General features: G+C 33.4%; 1 protein-coding gene across 7 annotated transcripts in view; it reads right to left on the bottom strand.

Moving 5' to 3' along the window:
- Positions 1-26,026, bottom strand: part of LOC144971245 (uncharacterized) — a 66,367-nt gene extending 40,341 nt beyond the window's left edge. For 5 of the 7 annotated variants that reach the window (XM_078911802.1, XM_078911804.1, XM_078911806.1 and 2 more), the window contains exons 1-20: positions 25,583-26,026; positions 16,784-16,903; positions 15,960-16,152; positions 15,132-15,361; positions 14,439-14,591; positions 13,159-13,409; positions 12,499-12,716; positions 11,991-12,154; positions 11,571-11,690; positions 10,464-10,874; positions 8,255-8,386; positions 7,400-7,513; positions 7,013-7,050; positions 6,195-6,209; positions 5,213-5,375; positions 4,561-4,737; positions 3,245-3,532; positions 2,408-2,575; positions 1,527-1,709; positions 107-199 (exon numbers count right to left, since the gene is read on the bottom strand). In XM_078911802.1, coding sequence (XP_078767928.1) covers positions 107-199; positions 1,527-1,709; positions 2,408-2,575; positions 3,245-3,532; positions 4,561-4,737; positions 5,213-5,375; positions 6,195-6,209; positions 7,013-7,050; positions 7,400-7,513; positions 8,255-8,386; positions 10,464-10,874; positions 11,571-11,690; positions 11,991-12,154; positions 12,499-12,716; positions 13,159-13,409; positions 14,439-14,591; positions 15,132-15,361; positions 15,960-16,152; positions 16,784-16,903; positions 25,583-25,612 — 3,261 coding nt within the window. In that variant the 5' untranslated portion in view covers positions 25,613-26,026. The remainder of the gene's footprint in view (positions 1-106; positions 200-1,526; positions 1,710-2,407; positions 2,576-3,244; positions 3,533-4,560; positions 4,738-5,212; positions 5,376-6,194; positions 6,210-7,012; positions 7,051-7,399; positions 7,514-8,254; positions 8,387-10,463; positions 10,875-11,570; positions 11,691-11,990; positions 12,155-12,498; positions 12,717-13,158; positions 13,410-14,438; positions 14,592-15,131; positions 15,362-15,959; positions 16,153-16,783; positions 16,904-25,582) is intronic. The other 2 variants (XM_078911803.1, XM_078911808.1) reach the window with 1 other exon arrangement.
- Between the last annotated feature and the right edge of the window lie 1,333 nt (positions 26,027-27,359).

Raw genomic sequence — 27,359 nt, 5'->3', positions numbered from 1 at the left:
TTTTGCAATGGTCATGGGTATAACAATTTTAAAATCATATATTGAACCTATTAATATTTTTTAATTTATACTTTGAAACGTCATTGTATATTCTTTCAACACTCACTTCCTCATAGCGTTCTTGGAAAGCCTGGAGTTCATCTTGGGCTGAAAATAAATCGTCTTGTAAGGACTGTATACGCTTTTCCAGGGACATCATCTAAGCATAGTAAAATTGGAAGATTTTAAAATCAAAATAAGCACAACAAGCACTTACATCAAAGATACAGACATGCACAAACACATAAAAACACACATACAATTTTAATAAAAATAATAATAGTAACAATAATATTCATCATCATCATCATCATCATCATCATCATCATCATCATCATCATCATCATCATCATCATCATCATCATCATCATCATCATAATAATAATAATAAGAAGAAGAAGAAGAAGAAGAAGAAGAAGAAGAAGAAGAAGAGAAGAAAAGAAAAGAAAAAAATAAGAAATAATAATAATAATAATAATAATAATAATAATAATAATAATAATAATAATAATAATAATAATAATATAATAATAATAATAATAATAATAATAATAATAATAATAATAATAATAATAATAATAGATCTTTACTGTTCATATATATATGGTAGTTTGTCATTTAGTTACACTTGCATAACGTTATATGATAACTATGATATTCAAAAGACATGTCTCTTCTTCCTACCCTCTCTATTTCTCTTCCTCTATTTCTCTAATGCGTGCGGACATATTTACACACACAACATAGACAGATTCAAATCCTTTTCAATTTGTTATATTTGTGGTATCTGATATTAAATATTATCTTCATAATCAATAAGTCATAAATAAATATATAAATATATTAATTAATTAATTAATTAATTAATTAATTAATGCACCAGTAATTCCGTGGTTTAGTTGTACTATATGAAATAGTCAACAGTTTTATTAGTGATTGAACGAAATTTGATTTGTACTAAATAGTCCTACATTTAATCTGACAGAAGCTTCTTCCAGATGGTAAAAGACTGAATTCATGGGATAAGATATGCTTTTTATTATTGATAATTGCAAATGATTTGTAATTATTTCCCCTTGCTTTTTCATGAATTCTTTCTACGCCATCAAGATGATGATTTATTATTTTTGCCGCTTTGATAGATTTTGAAATCCACATCTGGCAAACCAATATTTTATACCATGAAATCAGTATTTTACCATCTGGAAGGTTTCGTCAGATTTTTGACCAATTTCAACCCCACATAGAGCCAATGGGGATGGGATGAGAGGAATAACCCCCTATTTAAATACAACATTGATTGAGTAGTAGAATTTCAAATCTGCCAGAAGAAAAAAAACTTTGCAATAGACGAATTAACTTCCCAAAGGATGGCAAGAAATTGTTACAGTCTAATTGATGCTAAAGAAAAACAGATTAAAACCTAGCTAAATGGGCCAATTCCCATCTTCTTATCACTGAAAGCTTTAAAATTGGTGTCCACAAACCTTTGAACTCATACTGTGATGCAGTGTGTCACTGTCCATTCTTTGTTCCTCTAAAAGCTGGTCTGCCTCTTGGAGTCTCATGTCACATTCCATGCGAGCCCTCCTCTCTCTGTCCAACTCGTCGAGTGTAGCTTTCAATGTGGAGGTTGCTGACTCACCATTTGCAGTCTCTAACTCTGCAATCTGTGCATGACATTTGATAATATATTCATTTATATAGCACCAATCCCATGTTGCCACAGCATTTATATAGAGCAATATTCACTAAACATGCTCAAAGCGCAAAACAAGGGGTCCCTAGCCAAGAGCAACACTTAACATGTAGCGATATTACCATTTTTTTCCCGACAGACAGAACATTTGCAATAATATGCAACATCTCGCCTTCTTCAGGTATTATAACATTGTAATTAGAAGTCAAAGTGATAAATCCAAGAAATATGAGTTACTTGCAGTTAAAAAAAAAAAAAACAACAACAAAAACAAATACATTATTATTATATTCACAGATCTAGAACAAAGTCACAAAATGTCCTAAGTATTTCCAAGAATGCTTTATATGACCTTGGATCCAAAGATTACATAATAATAATAATAATAAGAAGAAGAAGAAGAATAAGAAGAAGAAGAAGAAGAAGAAGAAGAAGAAGAAGAAGAAGAAGAAGAAGAAGAAGAAGAAGAAGAAGAAGAAGAGAAGAAGAAGAAGAAGAAGAAGAAGAAGAAGAAGAAGAAGAAGAAGAAGAAGAAGAAGAAGAAGAAGAAGAAGAAGAAGAAGAAGAAGAAGAAGAAGAACAATAATAGTGCAAACCATTTATACCGCGCCTATTCCATATATAAACAGATCTAGGCACCGAATTATATTTAATGAGAACTAGACTCACCTTTCTTGTGAGTTCAGCCCTCAATGATCTCTCTTTTTCCAATTCTTCACACAACAATTCTACGTCGTCCTTAGAGTCACTTAATTCTCTCAAGGCCGCTCTCTCTTTGTTGAGTTCTTCCCTCAGCCTCATTAACTCTTCAGCTGTGCCTTGATCATTCAAAGCAGCCTGAATTACAAAAATAAATCAAATATATACTTATGATAAAGAAGAATTTGTTTCAGAGCAAGATTGGTGGAGTTTTTCATTTTGTGGTGGCTAAGTAATATGGTGTCTCATAATATCACAAAAGTCAATCAAAGTTGACCATAGTAGTCAACAAACCTGCTGCATTCAGGGAAAAGACTATACGTTCCTTCATAATATGAGTACAAGAACTTTTTTTTTTCTTTCCTTAAGATGACAGGGATAAGTAACAGTGATTGTTAGAAATTCTGGTCCCCACATTATGTCATTGAGTAAGGCACTAACATGCATTACATCGCTCAACTGAAGAATGAATGAGTTCCTGCCTATGGGCAGTAACAGATAATGTGAGAGTGTTTGAACAAAAAATGATACTAATAAGTGACTTGTACTGTATGAAATGAAAATATGGTTTCATATGGCCTAATGGCTGAATGAATGAAGCATAGTGAAGTGTAGTGAGCATGGTATACCCGAATGTGCTAGGTTTTTATTTATTTTTAATTCCTTTGTATTTCTTTATTTTAAAATAATACAAAAAATTAAAGTTGTCTCATACGAAATATATATTGCAAAATCTTAAAAACCATCAGACACAATATATTATGAAGCTTTAAACCAAGCACTTGATGGGCTATCGATGAAACTTACTTGTAAATCCTTGACATTGCTTTCCAAGCTTTGCCTCAACCCTTGCTCGTTTTCCAGTCTTTCAATTGCAGAGAGACTACAAATTTCTGTCTCTTTCAGTTTATGCTCAAGATCCCTAACCCGCACTTCTAGTTCATTTCGTATTTGCCGCTCCTTGTCTGCTGTATCTTGGGCAGATGTAAATTCTTCTTTGCTGACTCTAGTTGTCAATGTCTTCTCTAGGCTTTCTGTATGATCTTCTAGACTTTCTCTCATTTTCTTCTCTTTTTCTAATTCTCTACTCATAACCTGAAATATCAATTTTCATCATGGAAGAAATTTAATATCAAACTATCAGTATTTTGTATACTTTATATTCCTTTCAATCTTAAGTCATTATGTTACAGATCTGGAACAAAGCAGACAACTAAAATTAATTCTGTAATACTAATCTATCTCAAAAAGACGAGGTCAAGCCAATAAGATTATCACACTAGAAATTAAATATATTGATCAAGCCAGTATTATTTATGGTGTTTTTTTTTTTTAATTTAAGCATTTAAATAGCACAAATCCACTAAACGTGCTCAAATCGCTTTACAAGGGGTCCCTTGCCAACAGCAACAATTTACACACATGTAGGACGAGGCATGATGCTTGTTAGGCAATATTACAATATTTTTCCGACAGAGACAACACTGTTAACAGCGTTCTCATTTTACATCTGAGTACAGTGAGAGAAAGAGCCTTTTCCAAAGACTCAAATATGTGCTGCTCAGAGCGAGACTCAAACCCTGGACCATCCCATCCTAAGTCGAATTCATACCACAAGACCACATAGCCGCACAAATATAGATGTATCCTAAGAATGTCTTCTTTTGGTATTAAGACTAAACACATGTCCCCTCCTTAAAACCCATCCCCATTCAACCCCATCCCATTTTTTCAAAACTCAAAATGTGACTCTGGGAAAGCATTTTGAAAGTTCTAACTCATGAAAAAAATTGTTCTAGAAATAAGAAATGAAAATTTTAAAAATAAAATATATGAATTTCGAATAAATTAACTTCCTGCACTCCAATCATTTAAGAGGTATGCTTCAGCTACTCTTTGACTCACCCCCCCCCCCCTCCTTCATTTTCCTCTATCGTGTGTTAATTAATTATTTAGGTTCATTCTATCTCCTTTAAAGAACATGAGTTTTGTTGTATATGTGATGGAAATACAGTGGTCTGTCCATGTAAAATCTGCATGAGGAATTGTAAAATCTATGCTGAACAATAATTCACAAACAGACCGACTCCGATACAGTTATATACCACAATTTTATATCTTACTTTCAGACTATCTTCAACATCCCTGAGTGTGGATATCTGAGACTCCAAGTTCAGCCTTTGTTTTCTCTCCAGATCAAACTTATCCGCTAAGATGGACTTCTCTGCCAGTTGGTTCTGAAGTTTGTTGATATCAAGCTGCAGGTTGTTTTTCTGTTTTTGTTCTTCTTCTAGATTTTGCTGTGAAATAGAATCATGAGAGAGCAAAGAACAATAAGAATTTGGCTATCACTGAAAACGTCCGATTACAATTTCCTAATGAAACAAAATGTTCTATGACAATAGTTGCTTACTACATTCCGGTTGGGATGCTGGTCATTAGCTAATTAAAAACAGTGACACCAAAAAGTGTATATTTTAAGCACAAATAATATTGTAATATAGAAAGTCCATTCTCTAAGTAGCACGCACCATTACCTACTGTCCAATAAATTATTTGTATTTGAGAGTATATACATTTTTATAAAGCAACTAAATTTTCAAATCTTTTTAAGTAATTGTAACTGATCATCATCATCATCGTTATCATCATCATCATCATCATCATCATCATCATCATCATCATCATCATCATCATCATCATCATTATTATCATCATTATTATCATCATTATTATTATCATTTATGGCAATTATTTTTATTATCATATACATACCCTGACTTTAGCAAAGTCTTGTAGAATATTGTCTTTACTAGACAGCGTGTCTATGAGATGTGATTTTTCTTTTCTAAGAACCTCCACTTCTTTCTTGGTTTTAGCTAGTTCCTGCAATGACAGCTCCAACTTCATCTTCAAGTCGTCAATGTCTTGACTAAACCTGATTATATATTTTAAAGCCAAATAAACATCCACATTAGCATAGGCAATCATATGATCCATGAATTGTGAAATAAGACATTTATTTTTTATTCTAATGGAGTAAACTTATCGGTACATTAACAAAGTAATTTTTTTCTGGAACTGTGGTTAATGCTTATATTGTTATTGCTTTTTAATGTATAATATTTCACATAAACATCATTAAAAAGTGGCACTAACTACTAGGCTAGTTACTACAGCATCGTCTTGAAATAAAGTCAAGTAATGTTAAGCATGCTAGTGAAAAAATGGTAATGATTGCAGAACTCTGCCCTAGAGCTGTGTCCTTGGGTAGGGCACTTTCCATAGATTATCTCTCTTATCTTGGGCGTGAATGCATACCTAGTTGTAGGCAGTGACGGATATTGAAAAATTGTTAGAATAGAAACAATAATGTTCAATGGACGGCATAAATTTTTTGTTCAAAATAGCCTACCTGAAGATGAAATGGAGCTTTGTGAAGTTATTTGAGCATACTGAATCCATGAAAATGCACTATTTATTTTAAAAAGAGAATCTAGCCATGTCGATTAGCACTGTAATGCTTAGACATTCCTTGTGGAAATATTACAGATACACCACGGGAAAAAAAACGTACAATGAAAGCAAGACTCACCTATGTTGTAGAATTGTGGGGTTTGATAATATCACCCAAAGAAAAACATAATGGTTCTAAAATCTTCAAAAGTTTTTATGAAAACCATTTCTAACAACAATAACACAATATCGCACAAATCATGCTAAGGTTTGAATCTAAAAATAAAAATTGTCAACTTACAATTCAAGTTCCTCACTTTTAAAGTAAGCATTAATAAAAAGTCAGTAAACGAAATATTATAATGTGAACAGTGTGGGACCCAAAATAACAGTTATAACAGTTCATCAATTTTTACTACAAAGATCACATCTCATTTATCCACTGATTTGTAGCAATACGATCTTGGACTCAGCAAAATCACAAAAATCTAATCCAGAGGGCCCATGCTAGTGAGCAGGTGCCTCATTTCCTTGTCCGATTGGATTAAATTCAGAGGCACCCCATAGATAATGCATCGTTGTCTTTGTCTAAAAAGTGAACATGTGCCAAGTAAGCTGCATGTCCTTTTCTATGTGTTAAATGTATGCTATTCCGTCATTAAATTCTGGTGTGCTTAAGCCCTATGGTGTTTTTTTTTCTTTTCTTTTAAATCAGAAACCAAAAATGAAAAAATACATCTTCAGTAATCAATTATCACTTAAAATTAATGTTATAATCATTCATGGTCTATTATATGTTATGTATGAAAATATCAGTAAATAGCAATGAAAAAAAACACCCTTGGATTGCGTGGAGCATATAGCAATTATGTACGATTAAATGCAGGATTTAAAAATTCTAATCGTTTCAAGAAATAAACAGTTATATTCTTAAGTTAACAATAGATATTGTATACAGTTGAAATCACTCAACTCTTTGTTTTTTATATTCATTTATAGATGTTTTGCTGGGCAGAGCTGTTAAGCATTTTACTAAACTGCACCCTCACAGATAACATCTTATCAACTTAGAAACAAAAGGTCAGGATGGCCAGAGAGAAATCTGCAAATTGCGCTCACCTTTTTTCAGAATCCTCATAATTCTTTTGGAGTGATTGCTGTAAAGAAATAGAATCAAACATTAAGATAATTTCTAGAACTACTATCACTTAAACCTGCAATTTTAAGCCATGATAAGATCGTGTTGATTGACTTTAGTTTAAAAAGGGGAAAAGATTCTAACAACTACCCTGACAGCATATTTCTTTTGAAATGATTTACAAACATAAGGCGCTTTGAATTCCCATTGGACAAAAAATGCCTGGTTAAATTATTTCATTGTTTTAAGTATACGAAAAAACCCCACAAATCTTTCTTTTTTTATATGCCAATAGAGACAAACACCTGGCATCTGTTCTTATTCTGGGATTGCTAAAGCTGGTATTCTGTTAACATGTATTACAGTACCTGTGCAGTAATAAGCATCGTCTCCCTGTTTTTAGAGCTTCCAAGCTCATCATGACTAGAACTAATCTGATCTTGAAGTTGCTGATTTTGATCTTTTAGGTGGTCGATCACAAGCTGGTTGGAGATGAAATAAAGGGTTTGTCTTTAGCGATGCTTGTAAAACTTGAAGGTCATTTAAGCGTCAGTTTTTAAAAATAATGCTTTATGGGAAACGATACACCATTGGTCTGCATTCACAAGCAAGCAAAAAAAAAGTATGATAAGAGGATGAGTTTAAATAAAGAATTGAGTAGATTCCAAGAGCAATCTATCCCTTTTCGTGTCTGAAGTTGCTTAAAAGTTCAGTTCGCTAGCGTATTTATCCCATCAAGGGATATACTCAGATGGGTTACAAAATTAATATTTATACGAAACTATATAACATGAGGATTAATAATGATTTGACCAATATGAAGTGACAATCTGAATAAGTGCGTATGAAAGGTTGATCTTTATCTAACACCAATTTCTGCTCCTCAAATTGTCACTCCAATACGAAGTGACAATGCTAGAAGCAGTGTGATATTCATGACATTCAATACAATACAACGGGAAAATAGTCATGGTACCAGATTTTAAAGAATCAATATTTAGATATGTCTATGCTAGTCCTACTACTTCAACATCATTATAAAAATGATCCTAAGAAATAACTTACAACAACTTTAAAGAATATCAACTGTAATTTCAAAATATTTAAATTTCTTACAGTATGCCATTATCATTAGCAGCCTCTAACAGAATGGTTATCCTCGTTCACATGGATTAAACTTGATTAATAAACCAATAAAGAAAAGTAGAGACAAGAAAAATTACCTGTTGTCTGGCAAGTTCTTGTAACGAAATTCTTGCTCCTTCTAAGTCCTCTCGTGTCTTCTCTAGCTTGTTCAGCAATTCTTTATTTTCTTTGCTGAGAATTTCTGTTTGATTGGCAAACTTTTCTTTCATCTGAAATTTTAAAAGAAAATATTCTATTGGCTACATGATATTAATAAATCAAGTAATTTGTATCTATATATGATGTCCATTTGCACAGGATTTTATGATATCACCTTTGATATCCATAAAGGAACATCAAAAAACGTTCATGTCAAATCATGACAAATCATGTTGTCCAAGTAAGCAAATTGGGGGAAAATACTGAAAGCGACTGAAGCAGACCCAAACCCGAGACCCTCTTCGCAACCTAACTTCCACATTTTTATTTTATAAATGCAACTAATCTTTTTTTAAAAATATAATTGTAGAATTATAAATTAAACCAATCTAGAGTTGATCTTGATTAACTCTTTAAGATTCAACCTGACAAAATCCGACAACGGCATAATATTCATGGGCGGGGTAGTCAAGACTGGCCTCAGTAAGTAAAATCCAATCGTTGTGAAGGAAATGACAGGCCCTGTCACTGTCACAGGATGTTTTCAGCTTTGATTTTTATAAATTTGCCGACAGAAAAGAAAATATGTTTCAGAAATTCCTATTTTATTTGCGGGTGAAAATCATTGACATTGCACTTTGTTTGGCAAAAATCGGTAAAAAATTACGACTTTGGTGATGAAAAATGACTTTGAAGACAATTATTGTAAACTTTAAAAAGTATTATGAATAATTTATAACTCCCTCATTTGTGTGTCGATTTTGTCATTCGAGGTATCAATTTTATTGTAATAAAGAGATAGGAACTTCAGAGTTATTTTTTCTGATGCAAAATTATTACTTTGTAATTTTAGCACCAAGAAAAATAGTCGGTAAATAAATTTGTTACACCTCTTTGATTTACTGCCACCGTCCATTCGTGTAGAATTGTGAATCAAGCGTTTCAAAGTCTTCGACCAATCACAGGCTATCTATCCAGCTGGCCGAAACAAAGACGCTTCTCCCCATCAATGTATTACACTATTGTTATGCAAGGAATATAACACCTTTTTGAGTAGGCCTAAAAGCTAAAATCTAAAAGTAAAAATTATAATTCTGAGGAATTTGAAAGTCACATTGCTGAAATCAGCTTGAAAAAAGAAGTACATTGGTCTTTGTTTCAGAAAAATCGATTGAAAACCAACTGTTTTACAAATAAATTTGATTTTAAAAATTGCTTTTGTTTATTTTAGCTTATTTTAGCAACTTTTTTATTTATCGGCCGATTTTCTTGATTTTTATATCATTCTTTATATCTCAAAGAGACGAGATCAGTGATATACTTTGTTTCTTTCAAATGTAACTAGAACATAGTTTGGCTTTTTTACCTATCAACCATGCCTAGGTAATTTATTCATCAACATGGCGATTGTGACGCAACTATTCCATGGCCGTCTTCCACTGCCTCAACGATGATTCAATTCATTGTTGACGGCTGTTGACACGTGAGCTGTCAGAACGACCAATCGTTGAAGGGTCAAGATGCTCAGTAGCCAATCGTTCTTCGGTCAAAAAACTTAAGAACTCACGAGAACAAAAGTTTGAAATGTGGTGATGGACGGACCTATGAAATCATTTCTGGGTGGAGTTTGGCCATGAGTGACCGTAGAAAACGAAAAGGCGACTGCAGACATCAAAGGGTAGGCTTATATCATCAAAGGATGTCTACATGATTGACATGGCCATATAGGGAACTCATTATCTACTCCCCCAAAAATAATCTGAACACGAGAGGATTAAACTAATTATCACTGTCGTTAGGTTTTGAGTTGAACCTAAAAGTGAAAATAAGACGATCAATAAGACAAAATATCAATGACTAGAAGTACTAGAAGCATTTGTGACTCTTAAATGAAGGGCACGGTTCAATAATCACATATGGCATTTTATGTTTTGCCAAAGCAAGAAATGAACTTTTTTTTTTTTTTCAACAAATATTATTGCATGATGCTTATGTACTTTTGTAGTTAGAGCCAAAAACCGATAGTTCTACAGTTAATTTTTGCTTAATGCAGGTCTTCATAATGACATTCAACTACTTATAGTTCTCTTTGATCTTGAGTGACAGTTTAATTTGTATTTATAAATATAAAAATACAAATAATCTTACCTTAACCATTTCATCAAGGTCAGCACGTAACAAAGCTTCAACTTCTTCCTGCTTCTTTTTCAAGGCCAACAGTTCACTCTTTTCACTTGCCAAATTGTCTCTTTCCTTCTGAGTTTTTTGTAATTCCTCTTTACAAGCTTGCAACTGATTGGCTATTTCCTGTTCCTCTTTGGAAAGTCGGTTGTTTTGATTGGTTAGTTCATCTTTCTCTGAATTTGTTTGCTCATAAACTTTTTTTAGCGATTCCAATGATTCAGACAACTGTTTCTTGTCCATGTTCAAGATGTCTACAATGTCTTGAAGCGTAGATGATTTCTTTGCATCAGCTCGTAGAGTTTTAACTTCTGAGTTCAATGAATCAAATTTTTCTGAAAGATCTTGTTTTTCTTTTGTGATTGAATCCATGCTTGTCTATCCAAAAAAAAAAAAATATATATATATATAATATATAATAATAATAATAATAATAATAATAATAATAATAATAATAATAATAATAATAATAATAATAATAATAATAATAAATAATAATAATAATAATAATAATAATAATAATAATAATAATAATAATAATAATAATAATAATGATAATAATAATAATAATAATATAATAATAATAATAATAATAATAATAATAATAATAATAATAATAATAATAATAATAATAATAATAATAATAATAATAATAATAATAATAATAATAATGGAAGGAAATGGCCAACAATGTGATGATAGTTTTAATACATTGAAACATAAATATATCACTATCACAATGATACTAAGATGAGAAAACCATCAAAGGCCCATGGAGCTGTTTATCCCGGTTTTTTGTAGCATTAAACAGACAATGGGAATTGCTTGATGCTCTATGGATAGGATGCTAGTTTCTTGTAAGGTACTTCTGACTATATCGAGAAAATTCAACTGCTGGGTGGACAGAGGGGTAAAATATCTGAAATTTCACTCAGGACCAATGACGGTTTTGCTTCCGGAAAAAAAAAATTTACAAAAGCCATAGAGTCCTTCTAGCTGGAATTCAACCCTTTTTTGACAGCATGAAATAGAGATAGGATCATGAATTCTATTGCTTATAAAATTAACCCCTACCTCTGCATCGTCCAATTGCATCTCCAGTTCTTGTAACTCATGGGTTAAGGAGCGGTTCTTGACTTGTAATTGCTGTTGCTGTACATGGCACTTCTCCAAATCCCCCTTTAACTTGCTCACCTATATGATAATGACATTTATGTTATCATTATATTTCGTTATCTGTTCACCTGTTTGAAAAGGGTATTCGTATCATTATTTTTCTTTTTATTTCATTCGAATGACTGAATAGCTGTTTCTTTATTCTCTAAAACAAATAAAATTTCTAAAATAAAAACAATAAGAACATTAACACAAAAAAATCATGTTGTATTTGGAGAATTTAAATACTTTTTTAAAATCTATCCTTTATCACAAATGGCTGCTCTGTCATTTTTTAGGGTTTAATTTAAATGGTATAATGAGCTGAAAATACCATACCACATCATCATGTGTGTCCTTCTCCTTCTGTAAAGACCTCATTGTGGTCTTGATAGTCATTAACTCCCCTTCAATCTTGGTCTTTTCCTCAATTATCTTCCGCAAAGCCATATCATTAGAGGACCTGGAGGGACTTTGATTTCGGAGAGCCATAGCTTGTGGACCTTGCAGTAGGATTATGTAAATGAACAAACAAAAGAATGAACAGTAAAGATGATAGCAATAAATATTCCAATAATAATAATAATAATAAATAATAATAATAATAATAATAATAATAATATAATAATAATAATAATAATAATAATAATAATAATATAATAATAATAATAATAATAATAATAATAATAATAATAATTAATGAACTGAATTGAAGCTACTCTTCTACTTTTTCAGTGTTTTTTTTTTTTTTTGTTGTTTTTTTTTAATTTTTTTTTTTTTTTTTTTTTTTTACTTCTTTGAGCTTCAAGCTTTTTCTCCTGTTCAAAAAAACTGGGGAAAAACTTACTCTCTTTGTTCTCTTTCATCCATTCATCTTTCTCTTTACTGAACTCCTCTCTTTCATTCTCCAGGTCGTCTTTTCTGTTTTGTAGATCTAGCTGTTTCTTTTCGAAATTTTTCCTATCCTGCTCCAATCGCTCTTTTGTAAGTTTTATTTCTTGCCTTTCAACCTCCATTTCTGACTTCATTTGATTGACCTTTGCTTGATCTTTTTTCAAATTCGATCTGAAAGTTTTGATAACAATTTGATTACTTTTCTGTTGGTATAATCAATTAAAGACCAAATTAGTCTTATGATTTCTTTTCAATAACAAATTAATAAGTCATTATATAGGAGCATCTAAGTTGTATTAAATAACCTTTCTCAACCTATCTGGTATTAAACATCAATTTTTGAGAAGTTACTGTAAGAATATGTCTGCATTTATTTTGTTGTTGCAGTTTTGTTGTTTGTGCTGTTGTTGTTGTTGTTGTTGTTGTTGTTGTTGTTGTTGTTGTTGTTGTTGTTGTTATTATTATTATTGTTATTGATGTTGTTGTTGTTGTGGTTGTTGTTATTGTTGCTGTTGCTGTTTTTGTGATCGTAAATGATGATGTAAGATTTGTTTTCTTGTTTTCTTTTTAAATTTATAATTTATTTAGATCATTATACTTCATCATAACTTACTTCACTGTCTCAAACTCTGATTTTTGTTTTGCAAACTCCTGTTTTTCACTATGAAACTGCTGTTTCTCGGTGTCAAATGAATTGATTTCTTTTTCGAATTCTTCTTTTTCCTCATTCAATTGATTTCGTTCCTCTTTTAATTTTTTCTTATCTGCTTCGTTGGAAAATGAAGATGACTTGTTCAGAGAAGAATTGAGTTCATTCTGATCATCCCCTTCATATCTGCTGAGTTCTGCCTTCAGCTGAGAGACCTGTGAATAAATAAATATATTTGTTCTTTAGAAAATCTTAATCTGGCTTCGATTCACTTACAAATTTGACAATAACATACCTTGGAATTTAGAACTTAGTGTGTATTTAGTGCCCCTATGATTAAACATTAACCTGGTAAATATAACCAGACAAACTAGCTAACCAATTAGTCAAACAAAACTTGTAAGTTCCAAAACTTGCCAAAGAAATGATTTAAAACTTAAAGGATATGTACAACTATTGGGCCCTATCAGATTCAACACTGGGAGAGAAAAAAATCATTAAGCTGAGAGCAGTAGAGCTGCAAATTTCATCTGAGAACTGGTCATTACTTACTAAACCAATATCAGAACATAATTCGAAAGACCACTCTCACTTCTGCAGACACTATCAAATAGCATCCGAGATAGTCCATTACCACCTACTGGAATGCAGGCATCTCTTAACACTATGACCAAAGCCTTTTATCCTTACTAACTATATATAATTTCTTCAACCCAATGCAAAGTACAACTTGTAAAAAACAATCCGTTTTAATCATTTCATGACACTGGCTGATGAATGAAAAGGCACAGTGTTCGTCAGTCGAGAATCAGCATAGTAAAGGAGTTAAAGAGTTGCTAGTAAATCGTAGCTGTAAATACTTATTCCCAATGGATGTCATTTAAGTCTGAAAAGGTGTGTATAAAGCAACACCAGACAAAGCAAAAAGGAAAATACAAGAAAAAAAAATCAGCTTGCCTCTACTGGAGACCTCCTGATAGAGCTCCCATGTAATATTGCTTAACATTGATATGAATCTTTGTATTTATCATTGGTTACCCTACATTTTTATTGTTCCCATATTATATCAACATAACGCTCATATCAATATCCCAGAAATGTCGATATATGCACCCTGCACTCTATACCTATACAAACAATAAAAAGGAAAAAGAAAATAATTACACTGGTTTATTGAACTAAAAAAAAAAATATCACATCAAAGAAAATGTCATGCCCAAAACAAGATAATTCAAGATGCTAACCTGCATCTCAGCACGTTGAAGGTCCTCTTCAAGTTTACTGTTTTCTTCCATTAAGGCATTTATCTCTTCTTCGTGTTCCTGTTTCAACTGATCTCCCATCATTTTGGCACTTTCCCTTTGCTGACTCAAAGCTTCTTCAAAATCCCCACGTTCCTGACAAAAGTTAGAGGGAGGAATAAAAGTGAAAATTATTTTCAATGAACCAAAAACTTAAAGTATACCTACTCGCATGCATATTGGAATAGGATAATATAAGCATATGACTATAACATCATCATCATCATCATCATCATCATCATCATCATCATCCGACCCATCTCTCTGCTTTAACAGGACAATGATTGCCACATAAGACGATTAATTTCTAAAACTCAAACTACCAACTATCATATTTATCATCATCATCATCATCATCATCATCATCATCATCATCATCATCATCATCATCATCATCATCATCATCATCATCATCATCCTAATAATGGTCAACAGCATCCTTATTAACAACATCACTACCTGCTTCAATTTTTTTCACGTTGTTTTAGATTATTATCTTATTAGCAGATTTATTGTTTCCTTTGTTTTCTGTAACGAATTGACAAAATGTTTTATTAAAAAATACATTGAATATAATAGAAGGTAATAAATTGTTTTTCTTTGTCTCCTTTTCTTTCTCTTTTTTTCCTTTTTAACCTGTTCCAAAATCTGTTTGAGTTCCATCTCTGAAGACCTTCCATCGATACTTGGCGTGTTATTGTTGCTGCTACTCTGGTTATTGCTGTTATTATGTTGCTCCTCCAATTCGTCCAACAGTCTGGCCCTTTCCACCAGCAAGAACGCAATCTGTTCACTCTGGGTGGCATCTGAGATCTCGGCTAATCCTTGCTGAGTCAGCATTTCTGTTATCTCTGCTTGAGCGGCCTCTGTCATGATAATACAAAGGGTTTACTTTAAAAATGACCATTCACTGAATATAAAATTTGTAGATGTGAATATAAGATATATTTAGATCTTGCAACCAAACCACTAATCAAAACAAATATATCATTCTTGATCTTGAAACAGATATCTCAGACATAAACTCAATTCAATCGTGGGTTTTAACTCTTCAATGTCAACTTATTTGCATGAGAAAACAAATACTTTCGACAATAAAATATGCAATTCAATTCAGACAGGAAATAAAATTCATTTTAAAACAAGACTATTATTGAGTGGATACATGATCCTTTAAACCTTAACCAGTACATAAAATGTAGTGAATGCAAAATGCTGTTCTGATGTGCATATTGATATTTAGACTTTTCCACTAAGCCAATTTACAACCTAATATTTCAATAAGTCAACATAAAATATGTAATTCCTCAAAATTGACTTTAAATTCATTTCATCCGACCCATCTCTCTGCTTTAACAGGACAATGATTGCCACATGAGACGCTTAATTTCTAAAACCCTAACTACCAACTATCATATTATGAATTTTTTTTTTTTAATGCAAAATATTTCACTCATATCTCACCATTATCCCCTTTCTCCAATGCCACAACCTGTGCCTTGAGTGATTCATTCTCCGACTCCAAGTCTTGAATCAACGCCTCCCTTTCATCAGACAAATGGCGGATGTGTTCCACATAACTTTCGACTTCCTTCATCTCCTCAGCCTGTGCCTCTTTGAGTTTGTTTTCTGTCTCCCGTGCTTTTTGTAAGTCATCCTAATGAAAAAAAAGAGAGAGAAAAACACATATGATGGTCAGACCATGTTGGACAGTGAGTTGTGAATCATCTCCTCAATGAGGTATGATGTCGACAAGACCAGCAAAATAAAGTTTACTTGAAGTAGATCCTGAACCTCTTTCATTTTCATATAATATTCCATATAAAAACATTGATACAACTTCCTCATCCATCCGTTTGGAAATGAGATACATAAAAACTATTCCAACTGAAGAGTCTAGTGATAAAAGTATTTAAGACTCAGGAATTTAGATATGAGGAAATTGAGTTTAAAGTTTGGATATCCAGAGAGTATATAAAAAGAAAACTTATAAAATTATAGAATTGTGATAGAGGACTTTAGGTTATGTTTATCATGAAAATAGTTGGTGAGTGTACTATAATGTTTAGCTGAAAATAAGAAAACTGTGACTTAAGTAATTCTTCAATTCATCTTTGAGATATGCTTTTATAGTTGGGGATATAAAATACCGTTGACATGAGAGAGAGAGAGAGAGAGAGAGAGAGAGATAGAGAGAGAGAGAGAGAGAGAGAGAGTACCCGCTGTAGTTGAGTAATAAACATGTTATAAATCAGTTTCTAGACAAACTTTAATCGTGATATTCTTACCTCCAAATGTTGATGTAATTTCCAAAGAAACAGGAGCTTTTCCTGATCTGTGCATTCTGGATTGAGGCCATCTTCCGATAACTTATGAGAGATGTGTGAATACACGTCAGTTGGACTTTCCTGTTTGTGATATAAAAAAAAGTGAAAAATAAAGTAAATAAAATGCTCATATTGACGCTGTAACATGATTACTATTTCCCGAAATTGCAATATAACATTTAGTCGTAGCAAATCATTGTTGTATGTAGAATTGATTATACTTTTTCATTATTGTTTTTGTCATTGTTGACATTTGTTTATATTGAGAGAGAGAGAGTGTGTGTGTGTGTGTGTGTGTGTGTGAGAGAGAGAGAGAGTGTGTGTGTGTGTGTGTGTGTGTGTGTGTGTGTGTGCGCGCGCGAGTACATTTGAAATAGCATGTACACGCATTTAGACCTATCATCAATGTACTTCACGATTATTTACCCAATCTCGGGGAATGCATTATGAGATCAAACTTACATTTCATACAGCTGGGCCAACTGTAAGTCGCCCCCTATGTTCGAATGCTCATAATAAATATCTGCCAAATAACATTCATATAATTTTAGAAACTCGTGGCTTTCTGGGAGGGCTGAATGGAATATTGGTCTCAATCACTATGTTATTTTAATAGGTTGCTGATTTGTCTCACATAACAATGCTTGGCACGTGTGCTGGCACCAGTTCCCTTTTACCGCAAGTTATATTAAATAAATGATACTTGTGCAAAATAGGAGGAGGGAGGAGGAGTAGGGAGAGGAGGGGGAGGAAGAGAAGAAGAAGAAGAAGAAGAAGAAGAAGAAGAAGAAGAAGAAGAAGAAGAAGAAGAAGAAGAAGAAGAAGAAGAAGAAGAAGAAGTCATTATATAATATAGACAAACAATCCTCATAGTCCAATGCATTATCTGCCACCATACACCACACACTCGGCGGTCTGTATAAGATTACTAATAAATGATCGCAATGGCATTGACAATCATTATGCCATTACCTATAGACTCTTCTGGTGAGAGGAATCAAATTGGATTTGTCAAGACACCGATTATTTTATCACAAAAAATGAACTCGCACAAACATACATATACTCGTATCTACACGCGCGCGCGCATTTCAAGATTATATTTTAAGAGGTCGACATCTGTAAAGTGCCGTTCAAAGAGTATCTAGATTTAGAACACAAGGATTGAATAATTTCTAGATCATTTACAATAAAATGTAGTATACAATAGAATATAGTATATAATATAATTCTAACCAATAGACACATAGACATAAATCAATGAGATTCGGTTTATCGGTGAAACGTTATCACTAGTTTCGAAGTTTATGAGTCCTGTCGTTTGCCTTTCGGATTACGGGTCCAAACATAATTTGACAGATCGACCAAATGAGCAAGCTGTCAGTCTCGGTGGGTTCATACAACAGTAGGCCTAGAGTAGAGATATTTATTGTCCTACCACTTTATAACGGCATTATATCAGGGTGGGTTTTTGTTTTGTTTTGTTTTTTGTTTTTGTTGTTTTGGGGTTTTGTTTTTTTTGTTTTTTTTTAATAGTTGAGCATTTTAAAAGTGCAATATCCACAAAACGTGCTCAATGCGCTTTACAAAAGGTCCGCAGCCAACAGCAACATTCAACATGTAGAACGAGACGTGACGCTTGTTAGGCGATATTACTTTTTTTTCCGACAGAGACAACGATGTTGACGGCAAGATACGCAGTTTACACATGAGTGCGGTGAGAGAATGTGAGTAAAGAGCAAATTTCAAGGACTCAATTATGCTCAGAACGCGACTCGAACCCTGGGCCTTCCTATCCCAAGGCGAGTGTCATACCACAAGACCACATATCCGCACCAGAAAGATTTAGATGCTAAAAAGTGATTTTATAAACATAAGTATAAAATCTGAAAAGGCGTGTATAAAAAACTACCACACAAAGCAGAAAGAAAAATCCAAGAAAAATAAATAAAACATCCCAAAAAATCAGCCTGCTGGAACTGGGGAGACAGCCGAAACAGGCTCATTTTTTCTTGTATTTTTTTTGTTTCTTCTTTGTCTGGCACTGGTTTGTGCACACCTTTTCAGATCTTTATCTTATACCAGTGCTAGATGCCTATTTTGTCACTTTGATATGTAAACATAAGGAAGGACACTTGGGTTACGTTTAAATGTTGGATGAACGCTTAATTAAAGTGGCAAAATATATATACTGATATTTCTCAACTTTCAAAATCACTTTTCGGCATTTAGTTTATCGTGATATATTACCGGTGTGAGACTGTAGGTCACATATGAAATTTGAGAAATGATTGAATTTGCGCTCTGAAATACATCAGTATACTGATAGATATTCTAGATATCTTTTTTTTCTTTTTTTTTTTTTATCCTCAGATAAACAATTCACCCAGCAATATATAAAGCCGCCATTTCAACGATATAGCATACCGTTGTTGTTTTTGTTTTAAGTGTGTGTTGTGTGTGTTGTGTGAGTGCGTGTGTGTTTGTTTTGTTTTCGTTTTTTGAGGCTTGTTTGTTTGTTTTTGTTTTGTTTTGTTCTTTGTTTGTTTGGGGTTTTTTTTGTTTGTTTGTTTTGTTTTTGTTTTGTTTTTTTGTTTTTGCTCTTTTTTTTTTTGGGGGGGGGGGGGGTTGGTTTGTTTTGTTTTTTTTTTTTTTTTGTTTTTTTTTTTTTTTTTTTTTTTTTTTTGTTTGTTTGTTTTGTTTGTTTTTTTTGGGGGGGTTTTTTATTTATTTATTTTTTTTTGTTTGTTTTTTTTTTTGTTTTTTTTAATTATTATGTTTGGCCGCGAATACGATATTTTAGGTATTAGCCTCTTCTTAAAATATAGCAAAATTACGTTTCATCTGCTGCCATTAAACGCATACGCTAAGGGCCTTGTGACCCTTAAAATAATGGAAGTTATAGAGTGCATTTCAAAGGATTCAGCATGTTTAGAGCGCCTCTGCTTTATTTATTTCCCGGTAGGCAACAGGGAAACAATATTTTTATTTCAAAAGGCAAGAGGTAGCTTCTTATGCGTCATTTTTAACATTGGTTGATGTGTCTAGCCCGGTACTCATTCACACCTGAATCAAAAGTGGAGCTTACCTAGTGTGTTAGACAGGCGCAGCTTTGATCATAATGCATACTTAAGTGTGCCTATATAATTATAATTTTAAAAAGTCCGTCAGAGCCATAAGGCCCATGGAGATAATTTTAAAAAGTCTGTCAGAGCCATAAGGCCCATGGAGACTGAGTTTATCCCAATTTTATATAGCGTTAAACAAGCAATAGCAATCGATCGTTACCCGTTTGATAGGACGCTAGTCTATCGCAAAGTATTTTCCACTAGTTCAGTAGATCCCGCCACACAATCACTGCTCAGCGACTTCAAACGGGATAGAGCCCGGTTCCTTCGTATGTGAAGCGAGTGCTCTCCCGACAGAGCTACCAGGATCTATCCTCATAATAGTTACAAGGAGAGAGAAAAGAGACGCGTTCTCACAATGTAAATCAGTATGCAATACAAAACAAAAGAAACAATGACCGGACTAAAAATTCCTTGTGAACTAATTCCAGAAAGGATTATGATCGTGTATGTTGTGAGAAGAGGGGGGGGGGGGGGGGGGGGGGGGGGGGGGGGGGGGGGGGGGGGGGGGGGGGGGGGGGGGGGGGGGGGGAGGAGGGAGCGCTTCCGGCATATTTAATCCCATAATCTGATTTAATCACCTAATGAATAGCCTACCTATTTCTGTCGAATACAGAGTTTGTATGAGATTTCATTCCCATATTGTAGTGCTATTACAAACCGTAGTAAAAATCAACATGAATGGGCGCTTGTTGCAGTATAAAACATACCCTAGTATGAAGGTAAAATAAAAATCACTAAATTAATGTACTAGAGGTTCGTAAAATTTCTTTCAACAGTGCCTTATGTCAAACGAAATGAAGATATCAATTTTCATTATTTCTAATTACAGTAGTGGGATCCTGATATACACACACTAGAACAATTGCCTCACAAGCAATGAGACCAATATTACACTGGCTGTAGTCAAGATTAGAGTTTCTCTTTACTCACACCGTACTCAGGTGTAAAATGAGTACCTAGCCGATAACAGCACTGCCTCTGTCCGAAAAAATGTAATATCGCCTAAAAGACGTCATGTCCCGTCCTGCATGTTAATTGTTGCTGATGGCTAGGGATTCCTTTGAACACGTTTAATGGACATTGCGCTATATGAAAGCTCAATATTTTTTGCTTTGTTTTGTTTGTTTTTTTCTCATGACCTATCTCCACCCACCAATGATTGAGTAGCTGTTGGAGTTGCAAAACGTACTTTGCAATCAGAATAACTATTAAAAGCGGAATGAGCCCGCCCGCACTCCTCTCTCTCTCTCTCTCTCTCTCTCTCTCTCTCTCTCTCTCTCTCTCTCTCTCTCTCTCTCTCTCTCTTTCTCTCTCTCCACCCCTCAGGTGCAAATGAGTACCTGGTTGATCACATTGTCAAGTTTTGAAAGAGTACTAGAACAATAAGGACGCACGACATGAGACTGGTTAATCATTTGAAATGGAAATTTAGTTACATGTGGCATACAGTGAGGGGAATAAATAAAGCAATGTGAGGCGTATTGAGCAAAGTGAATTAATTGAAATATGCTATAAAACATGTACACAATTACTCATAATCATACAGAGCACAAAAAATTCTTTAAAAAATTGGTCCGAGGCAAAAAATTACAAAAAAGGCACAAACACCAATCATCCATGAATGAAATAGATAAATTGCCATCAAGGATAAGGTTTTTTTTATTATCATAATATAAAATAATAATAATAGTAATAATAATAATCATAATAAATAATAATAATAATAATAATAATAATAATAATATAATAATAATATTAAATAATAATAATTAATAATAATAATAATAATAAATAATAATAATAATAATAATAATAATAATAATAATAATAATAATAATAATAAATAATAATAATAATAATAATAATAATAATAATAAATAATAATAATAATAATAATAATAGTAATAATAATAATAATAATATTCTAAAAAGCCACTTGTTGAGCGATTTCAATGAAACCAAACATCTCAAAGCGCTTTACAGATAATGAATTATGTTACGAACATATGTATCGTCAAAATGAAATATTGAAACAAAACACAAATGGCTTAAATAATAGTATACAAAACATTACAATCGGCATGGTGTAAAATAAATTTTGAAAAAAATGGGCTTTTAAAGCAGATTTGAAGTTTGAGATATTCTCGATTTGTCTAATGGGTTGGGGTTGGTATTCCAGAGTTTGGGGCCATAACAATTGAAAAGAGCGATCACTAAAAGATTTTAACTTACTTTTTGATACAGATAATACAGTCGTGTTTCGTGGTGATCGAAGGCTTCTGATTCGAGGCTTAAGGTTTATATGTTCAGAAAGATAAAGAGGGGCTAAATTGTTGAGGCATTTGAAAACAAATAAAGAAATTTGTAGTCTATTCAAAAGCGGAATGGAAGCCAGAGCAAATTTTCCAAAAGTGGTTTAAGATTCCATGATGTTCAATTTTATATACTAAGATTTTCATTTTTTTAAACAGCTTCTTTTGAAAATTAAGTAAATGAATTGAAATATCATGTATAATACATTGGGAGAGTGAAGAGAAGTAGGCAACCAAAATCTTTTTCCCAAAATTTAATGTTTTGTTTTTAAGGGTTTTACGGCACTTGCAACGCATTAAGGTCATATCAGCGCCAGTAAAAAGGAAGAAAATGGGTTTGTTAAAAGTTCTAGAATTACTTAAAGCACCCAAGAAAAGGTAAGACAAAGAGGAATTGGTTCAAATAGGAAACAGATGTAGATTCCAAGAGCACACTATTCAAGTACTTAGTTTGAGATCACCCAAAAATCTCTTTCAAACATAAGCACAGGTCCTCACGAAGAGGAATACACTCAATATATAATATGTAAATAAAACATAATACAATACATAACAGAGAGATGATTTACAAGTTGAAAAAATATAATTTCCCAAAACTAATGATACATTTGACCGTTTCCCTCCCAGCTAGGGTATCCGGCCAGTGCCAGGACAAAACCAAGTAATCTCATCCCAAGACAAAGACAGAAAGCATGTTGGAAAGAAGATAAAGGGGGATAGAAGACACAGTAAGTGCCTTCCTGCCCACTATGGGAGGTCAGGAACCCCCACCCAGCCAAAATTTAAAAAATTCTCTGCCAAGAAAAGGGATAAATAACATCTATTTACCCGGTCAATACAGCTTTTATTAATGAGAAAAACCAGTCTAGAAACAAAAACATAATTTAAAAATGAAGCGATTATATATGTGTCTTTTGCAATGCATTCAAATTGGGGAAAAGTGGGCATGCGATGGGCAGAAGTGGGTCATCACAATGGGGAGAAGCCAGCTAGGTCAGAATACATTTCCGTTGATAACTTTTCCCTAAAATGATCTACTATGTCAACATTGATGATAAACCCGCAAAAATGGAGCAAAACTTGAAACAAAATAGAGACATAAAAAGGGTTTTGAAAATATATAAAAGAAACAATACCTCATCAACAGAGGAGCAATTTTGCTTATTCAGATCAATATCAACAAAATTAACATCTAAGATTGATAATTTTTTTGTCCTAGCAGCTGCTCTCTTTAAAATAGGGGAATGTGTCATATTGTTTTTATATTGTTTACGAATATTTGTTATACTATATCCTCAACCGCAGCCTATGCAAATTGTGGGTTTTCGTTACCTTTGCAAATAAAAATTTAACAATACCTTTCTTTGAAAATGATTTTTCTTGGCAAGCACCAAGATAACTTTCATTGCTATTCATTATGACAGCAATCAGGTGCTATTGTTAGGATATGAGTTTGGTTAAGTGTTGAATGTCTTTAATACAAATTTTGTGCTTCATCCGCCCTGGCTAATTAACAAGGCCCAGTGATTCCTCTGGAGCCCCATTGAGCACACAATATGGTTCTTTCATTTTTTTTTAGAGAAAAAAACAAAACCCAATGCAAGCTCTGTCCTGCCTCAGAGATGTCGAGACACATTGTCACCAGATTCCCCCCCCCCCCCCCCCCCCCCCCAGCTGACAGGAGTGGCTAATGGAACTTCTGGCTACAGAATGAGAATGAACTTAAGGAGTGCATGTTGCCAAATACTGTGAAATATGATTGTGCCTATAGTTTGAGCCGATATTTTTTGCCTTTCTCTATGTTTCTAGCCAACGTTGTACGAGGCATTCCATGCTTCAGAACTGGGCTGGCTTGGTCCACTTCTCCCCATCATCACAAGATAATGTTATGAGATTCATGAAGAATGTAAAAATATGCATTTCAACATTCATCCTTCTTATTTGTCATTTACATGTAACCCTTTTATTCTTGTCCAAGTCTAAATAACTTTGGAAGTGATTTGATTAAGTGGAAATTTTTAATATTTCTTTTGTGATAAAAATGAAGGTCGCTATTCAACTTTTGCTTAATCTTGTTGAAGAACCAAAATAATAACATATGTGAAACAAAAACTAAACACACGAGTGTTTATATTCTTAGTATTCTTAGCAAAATAGATTTCACCCAACAGCTTCAAAGTTATATTAGAGGATGTCCACTTCTCCCCCCCCCCCCCCCCCCTCCCTTAAAACCTTTGATAGAACAAAATCGCTACATGTGCAGCTGTTAGGAGTGAGTAAAAATTTGGGTCATAGACACTTTTATGTTGCTGTAACTTTAACGTGAAGGATTACTGGCATTCAATGTTCATGTCCCAAATAGGGAGGAAATAAGTGCAAAATTCCTTTACACACCTTCAAGGTGTCTTAATGTCGGTTAAAGCTCTAAGAATAAATCTAGGTTATGTTATGAGTTCAAAACTTTACCAGCATTCAACAGCAACATAAAAAAAAGAATGAAAGTAAAATGATTATTTATTCATTCATTTCTTTCTTTTGTATCTTGGTCCCAAAGAAAATCAGTTTAGCGTGACCGCATGTGTGGAAAATTATTTTTAAAAACAATATCATTTGTCAAATATAATTTTTTGATTCTACAACGCAGAATAGTACACGTAAAAAACCGGGTCCCAATATTACTACCATAAATAACATTGCTACTGTTGAAATCTATGAATGCAGATGTAAAAAAAAATTAAGAAGAAATTTTTGTTAAACTCTCCTCCAACGCATTCTGGAAATCTGGAGATAAAACTCCGGACACGGAGTTTTTAAGACGGATCGTCCGGTCAGGCAGCTAATAAGGGTCAAAATAGCATTCATTAGTGTTGGAGACATTTTTACTTTTAATTAAAAATCAGAATCAGATGGATTATTCCCTGTCCCAGGCCAGATAGATAAGAGGACAAAAGATAAATTATCAATAAAATCAAAAGTATAAACGCTTCCAGGAGCAGATTTGCAAACAAAACAGTTGGTGAAAAATATTTAGGTCACATTTTTTGTTAAATTTTGAACTATAAAAGGCAAAAGAACCCTTGTGCCACCTTATTTACTAATACTAAATACTCATTCTCGGCTGAGGTCTATTTTTTAACGTTAACTGCTATTTTGACATCACATCAAAACAACATAATATCGGTGAAAAGTCGTCGTGAATTGAAATTCTATAGAGAAATGATCCCTGGTTAATATCAATATTTGTGTCTGGTTGCGGACCGAGGAAACAAGACTGCACTGTTACTCTGTAACTTGGAACTGTAATTAGTTTAACTTACCAAAAGACGGCCCTGTGTATTAGAAGTCATACTCGAAAATTCTGACTAGCACTTCATGTAACATCCATTCAAAATATTGAGTGATGCAATATTTGCTTCAGCAACGGAGATCGTGTACTTATATTATATCCGTAAAGCATCCATAGTGGCACTGGGTTTCAAGAAAGAAAACTGGCAGCCATTTTCAAACAAATGTAACTTGCTTGTCAACCAGGGACGCGTAAATCTTATGTGGACAGTCCGAGCAGAAATCACTAAGTGATACGAACATTCCTTTCAATTCAAAACTATATCCTTCTAATTATCATTTTAACATTAATTCAATTTTAAAGTACATGCAAGACATTTATAATTAAACGTTAAAGTGTAAATTAATATAATTGTTCTCTTGAAAATTCCTACAGTAAGACAAGTTTTGACTTGCGACAGACTAAATTGAGAAGTGTTTCGTGTCACTTATTCAGTGTCAAATATTCTCAAGCAGAGGGATGTGTTGCGGGCAGGGCATACGCACGGGCGATTCTAAGAGAAGCCACATGAAGTTCTGAAGCCTAGGATCGTAAACAAATTTAAAACAAAATAAAAACATCACTAAAATTATGGCGTTTTGATGCTTTCTGATACACACAAATGTGATCTCTCTCTCTCTCTCTCTCTCTCTCTCTCTCTCTCTCTCTCTCTCTCTCTCTCTCTCTCTCTCTCCTCTTCTCTCTCTCTCTCTCTCTCTCTCTCTAATAATAATAATAATAATAATAATAATAATAATAATAATAATAATAATAATAATAATAATAGTGATAATGATAAGAAGAAGAAGAAGAAGAAGAAGAAGAAGAAGAAGAAGAAGAAGAAGAAGAAGAAGAAGAAGAAGAAGAAGAAGAAGAAGAAGAAGAAGAAGAAGAAGAAGAAGAAGAAGAAGAAGAAGAAGAAGAAGAAGAAGAAGAAGAAGAAAAAGAAGAAGAAGAAGAAGAAAAAGAAGTTGCTTGACCAGGGAGAAAATACCCTCCCTTAAGAAATTTTCAACAAGAGACTTCAACCAGTCTTTTTCACAGCTTCCCCAAGGTCATCATCGCTAGTGAACTGCTTTCCAGAAAGATGGCGTTTCATGGGTCCAAACAGGTGGTAATCTGACGGGACCAAGTCAGGACTGTGAGGGGGATGGAGTAGAACCTCCCTGCAGTACCTGGTAGCATTGACAATTGACAGTTCGTCCTGGTTCTAAAATGCCCAAAAGCAGAACATCCTTTGCATCCCAGAAAACTGTAGGCATCTTCACCGACGACTAAACCTTTAACTTTTTCAGAGGCAGTGAAGATGTGTGCATCCAGGCCATTGAATCCCTCTTTGTCTCAGGAGTCGTGCGATGTTCCATGTCCCGTCACCTGTAAAAAATACTACTCAAGAATGCTTCATCATACTGCTGGAAGTTTCCGGTCTTGTGGTCAGCAGACAGCTCTTTCTGGACCCATCGATAGTCAAATTTATCAAAGATTATTCTTTGGTCAGTAGACTTTGAAATATCCAATGATTCTGATATTTCATGGATTTTAAGCCGCTTTGGGGAGGCTGGAGGCCTTCAGAAAGCTCCTCGGTCTAGCATCTCTTTCAATTAGTATTGTCAGTGTGGATCTTTTGTCAGGCATTTATTTATTCAATTTGTCAATATACAGGAGCATTTTAAAAACTCTAGAACAAACCTAGATAGATTTGTGAAAGTTTAAAATGTCCTAATAATATGACCATTGTTTTTGTTATCCACCGTCATTTTGATTTTTGA

The sequence above is a fragment of the Berghia stephanieae genome, chromosome 4 (genome assembly GCF_034508935.2).
Source record: "Berghia stephanieae isolate SIO BIC M18660-M18661 chromosome 4, UCSD_Bste_1.3, whole genome shotgun sequence".
Lineage (NCBI taxonomy): Eukaryota > Metazoa > Mollusca > Gastropoda > Nudibranchia > Aeolidiidae > Berghia > Berghia stephanieae.
The sequence above is the reverse complement of the archived record's forward strand: the minus strand, read 5'-3'. Positions and strand labels throughout refer to the sequence as shown.